Source organism: Oryzias melastigma, linkage group LG5, assembly GCF_002922805.2.
Source record: "Oryzias melastigma strain HK-1 linkage group LG5, ASM292280v2, whole genome shotgun sequence".
Classification (NCBI taxonomy): Eukaryota; Metazoa; Chordata; class Actinopteri; order Beloniformes; family Adrianichthyidae; genus Oryzias; species Oryzias melastigma.
The window spans coordinates 27,482,960-27,488,459 of NC_050516.1; the positions used below are offsets into that span (position 1 = coordinate 27,482,960).

The 5,500-nt window shown below is 36.8% G+C and overlaps 1 protein-coding gene across 2 annotated transcripts in view; it reads right to left on the reverse strand.

The window, feature by feature from the left end:
• The window catches only part of vgll4b (vestigial-like family member 4b), a 41,294-nt gene that overhangs the window by 10,413 nt on the left and 25,381 nt on the right, over nucleotides 1-5,500 (reverse strand). For both annotated transcript variants that reach the window (XM_036212011.1, XM_024269324.2), the window contains one exon: nucleotides 2,568-2,790. In XM_036212011.1, the coding sequence (XP_036067904.1) occupies nucleotides 2,568-2,790 (223 nt within the window). The remainder of the gene's footprint in view (nucleotides 1-2,567; nucleotides 2,791-5,500) is intronic.

A 5,500-nucleotide genomic window follows, 5' to 3' on the forward strand; every position in this document is an offset into this window, starting at 1 on the left:
TTAAATCTTCGCAGTCTGATTTTTGAGACAACATTTATACTCAGCCTACACACACTAAGTAGATCAACAAAAAAATCTCTTTGTAACCTCATAAAATGACTCTGAGGTGGTTATGCTGAACCCCGAATCCCACAAAACCTTGGACACTAGAGCACAGAAGGCAGCAAAGTACTGAGGAAGAATCCTCTCATGATTCACCTGGTGAAATCCATAAGTCTGTCTGCTGTGCTGCTTTGAAGTAATGAAGCCACAGCTGTAATAAGTTGCACAAGTGTTTTTTCTACATATGGGGAGGACATCAAAGTGAATGGATGTGTAGTAAATGAGCTGTGTGCTTTATTTGGGTGTTCTTAATCAACTTTATTTGTTAATAAACAAATATCTTCTACTTTTGTAGTGAAACAAGCCACAAATATTTAGAGTGAAGCCACCACCTTTGACCAACTTTATCTTGCAGGTTATTCTCACTCCAACTTTCTGACCAAAGCAACAGTTAAACAACAAATAACAATATTCACAACTTCTCATGCAGAATTTATGACCTGCAGCAGGCTGACTGTATGTTTTTATAATTCAAAAAATAGGTTTTGCTTCACTCTTTTTACTAGTTTACAAATGTTTATGGATTTAGAGAATCATGTGTCCCATCACTAACTGTGAGCCGATTTAAAAACAGCCATAACACAGTCAAAGGTTGTGTTATGGTCACGTGGTCATCATATCGAGAAAGTGCAATCACCTAAAACTTCACTAAAGTAACATTATTGAATCAGTTTAATCTGTTGAAGATTGCATATATGTAATCTGTTTAAGCAAAAAAAACAGTGCCAATAGCATGATATAGTCGTGTTAAAACAGTGAGGAACTGTACTCTAAAAAAAAAAAAAAAAGAATGCCAATGTTAGAACCTCAAATTATTTCACTTAAAGCGATTTTCTTAAAGAGCTAGAAAATATGTTAAACTAAAATGATATATATTTGAAAAAGTTACAGACGAAGCACAGTACCACCAGTCAAGTGACTTCAGGGTTTTAATCCAAATGTGGATCAAACAGAGGATTATGGTTTATGTCAAAGAAATCATCTTAACACAAGGAGAAGCTCAACAGACTTTTTTAATGATATTTTTAGAAACTCTCTTTCTGCAGTTGCCTTTAAGGTAAAGTATATTAAAAAAAGATATAAAATTTGTTTAAACAAAGATTTTAAGTCAACTCATGTCAACTTGAGACATGTGATAGCATTCAGTTATGCATGCATGGAGATGTTTAGTTATAATGTTTGGTGCTATAAAAAATCTCTTGACACAACAGAATAACACCCACAGTGGAAAATAGATTTCGACTGTGGAGGGGGGGGCGCTAATTTGCCTACAGCTAATGGATTTTTAACACAAAACAACATGACTGCACTTACTTGAAAATAAACACAATTCTTTTTTGTTATGCAAGTCCCTCTTGTGCAATACGACGGGCAGATTCCCACCAACACATTTGGTTTTCATTTAACCCAAATTAGAACTAGTTTTCTCAAGTTGTCCGCAAAAGTAAAAGTGGACTCTAGTGTGGACCAGAAAAGCAAACCAAGGTTCACCCAGGAAAGGAGTGCTGCCATTGTTTTATTTTAATAGTCAACAAATCACTGATTATTTTTTCCGATTACTCGACTAATCGGGTCATATGCAAACTGGATGTGAAGCACACAACTTAACCATAATTAGCTTTAAACCAACTAAAAACTAGATATATAGACTTTTCTGCGATAATGCTGAGTTGAGTGCCGTAAGCTGAATTTTGCCGCTGAAGATGCTAGTGCTAATAGCTGAAGATGCTGAAACTGATAGCTAAAAACACTGAAGTTGATAGCTGAAATCGCAGAAGCTAATAGCTGAAAACGCTGAAGCTGATAGCGAGCTAAAATATTAATTAAATATTAAAAATATTAAATATTTTTTAGGCCAAATTAGCCCAAATAACTGGAAAAATGCTAAGTTAGAAAAAATAGCTAGCATGTAGCTGAAATATTAGCTAAATTCCAAAATAGCCCAAAAAAACTTTATAAATGCCAAAATAGTCCAAAAAGCTAGCATAATGCCATTATAACTTTCAACTTTACTACACTCCGACTCCATATAATATAAAGTTACGACTAATCGCCTATTAAATTCGTCGTCGACTACTTTAATAGTCGATTAGTCGTCGATTAGTCGACTAATCGGGGTAGCCCTACGAGAAGGTAGATCACAATCTACTAGCTAAGGACCTGTGATCCAGTTTACTTTTGAGTGAATCAACTGGACCAAAAAGCAGAAGTGACCTAAGAGGGAATAAATAATGCTATAAGTGGAAATATACCCCATTGGACAGAATTAGATGAGAGCGATTCATGAAAAACTTTTAAAAATCTCTTTTTGTTACTCCCACCACTACAGACTTTCACCAATGAGCACATCTTCATGTACCGCTGGAAATCCATGGAGAAGTTTTAGCACCCCGAGTCACCTGGACCAGCCAATGACTGAATCTCACACTTGTTCTTCTTGTGTGTTTCACAGTTTGTCCACTTACAGCTTTGCAGCGAACAGTCGGCTCATCTTTGCCACGTGCTCGTTGTCGTCCATGTCGCTGTCTCCCTGGTCCCCGCTCAGCTTCCTCTTGGTGGGGCTGATCGGAGGGGGGCCGGTTCTGTGGCTGGAGATTGAGGAAGACGAGGACGATGAAGAGGATGAGGAGGAAGATGAGGACAGGGACAAAGACTGGATTCTGTGCTCCCCCCTCAAAGCTGCTTCACCTGTTAAGGGAAAGAAAATAATTATTAGAGGAGTTTCATGAAGTTATTTAGTTAAATCGAGCAATTTTCAAACATAATCATGCTTTGAAAAAAACTTTATCGCAGTTTTTTTTTACGTAAAACGAGGCTGCTCAAACTTTGGACTTTGTTGATTTATGCCATTTGCTGAGGAAGGCATAAACCTTTGGCAGAGGAGTATCTGGTCAGGAATGTTTTGAGAGGAATGGCTGTGGATGGATTCCACATACATGTGTGTGGTGTGAACCGCCCCCCACCACCTCTGCAGTCTTGTTCAAGTACAGAGGCCCTACAAAGTTGTAAGTGAGTGGGAGTACACGCAAAAGAAAACCAGGAAAACTACTGCTGGCTCTGTCTCCTCGTGGGGACTTTCCACTGCTTTGGACCCAAATATCCGTCTTGTTTTTTTCCCAGGCAAAAGATTATTTTTTGACCAAATAGCCCGTTTCAACAGCATTTTAACCCATAACTACCAAAATGATTTACCGTATTTTTCGGACTATAAGTCGCACCGGAGTATAAGTCGCAGGGGCCAAAAAATGCATGATGAAGAAGAAAAAACCATACATAAGTCGCACTGGAGTATAAGTCGCATTTTTTTCAAGTAATTTATTTTACAAACTGGTGGAAAAAAACGATATTACTTCATCCTGGAAGGTAAGTTATAACATTCATAAGTGAATAGAAAACAGGCTGAATATGTGTCAACACATATTCACATATTAGCATCATGAAAAAAACGAAAAGGTGTAGCATTTATATAACATAACAGTTTTATTTAACTATAGCTTCAAGAACTCATCAACTTTGTATCTTTACTGTAATTAATTGCAAGCAATCTCACTCCATATCACTAAATCTGTTAAATTCTTCGTCCTCTGTGTCACGTCTGAATAACTAAAGTAAATAAAGTAATTGCATAGATCACCATAAGAGGGCACTCTAGACTTACGGTCCATATCTCATCATTAAAAATTCGTATATAAGTCGCACTGGAGTATAAGTCGCAGGGACATTCAATCTATGAAAAAAACCGCGACTTATAGTCCGGAAAATACGGTAATTACGATATAGACTTATCTCTTGTGTTGAGCTAACTGCTTCAGTTTAAATTATTTTACATAAATCATCAAGCTGAAGAGCTGATTATTCTGAAGAAAATAATCAGCATTACCCAAAAAAAAAAAAACAATCCCACGTTTTAGCGAAGTTTATGGATGTTTGAAGTGACAGTCCTCTTAATATATCAATATAGCGAAATACCAAAATGGCATATTGACTATATTTTCCCCAACTCTTTGGTGTATATTTAGTTTTTGCAAGGCCCCTGGATCACTCCAGCAGCTCGTCCTTCCTGGCATGTTCCTGCTCGCCCTGCTGTGACCATAGCAACAGGGATGACATCATATTTTTGGCAGGGCAGGAGGGTGGCAATAAAAGAAGGAAGACTGTGACCGCACTCTGCCCAATCAGGATTTGGCAGGGACAACAGCTTATCAGTGGGTGAGGGCTCGACAAAGAGTACATCTGCGAGTGTTTCCCTGCGAACAAGAGAGACGTTTGAACTTCTGGAACCAAGACTGCATTCCCAGCAGGAAGGAAGCACTCCTATTTTCAATCCCAATGAAGTGAATCAACTGGGTATAGCAATTAGCTTAGTATGAATGAAACTGTAATGCTCAGGATTTGCTTTAACCTGAAATAATATACCGGTTATATAAACGTATAACAAAAACGTATCTTTTTAAGAGCTTTTAAAATGAATGACCTATTAGTGTTGAGTATCCCCAATAATTTCCAGATTCGATTCACAAGAGCCTGAATCGACTAAATTCCGATTTTTTTTTTCTCGATTCTTTCGATCCACTCAATTCAATTCGTTACATTTCAGTTTTGAGTTCACACATATAAACACATTTGTTTAGAAACACATAAATAATCTACTATATGTTTTGAATATATATTTAAATTAATCTGATACCGTTCACATACTGTAAAATGTATTAGTGAAATAATGAGATTGTTAATAGCATACATGGTTTCTCAAAAGGAGAAGTTCCAAAAAAAATGTTTAGATCATTAACATTGTAAACAATGTTCTGCCTCTCCTGGAGGGTGTTTTAGTTTGGCGACTAGGTGGCAATCGCACTATATCAGTAAACTTTTTTCAAGAAGAATACGCAAAAAACTAGCAAAAAAACTGTGTTACTGTTTTTTGTACCTGTGTTACAAAAAATTGTTACTTGCTTAGGCTGACTGAGCATTAGCTGTCCTATGGGAAATTCCATTAAACGTTAGCATCAAGCTAGCGGACTTTAGCTTTATGTCCAGGTCTTCCTTGAAAAAGAGATCTAATCTCAATGGGATTTCCCGGTACAATAAAGATTAAATATAAAAATAATGATGTGCTACATCGATCTCTATTTTTATGAATCTATTATTGATCCATTAAGCTTAAATCAATTCAAATTGATTAATTGATTTTATCAACCCAGCCCTATGGCCTATAGATGCTTTAAGTGCCAAATAAAATAATTTTTAGCGCTAATCATTAGTTTTGATAGATCTTTGAAATCTACATAAAAATGATGGTTTGTAAGCAGCGCACAGGATCTGTCTGGTTTTGTCAGGAAGGTCTTGTCCTATTTACATTAGGGCTGCCACGATTATTCGACTAATCGACGACTAATCG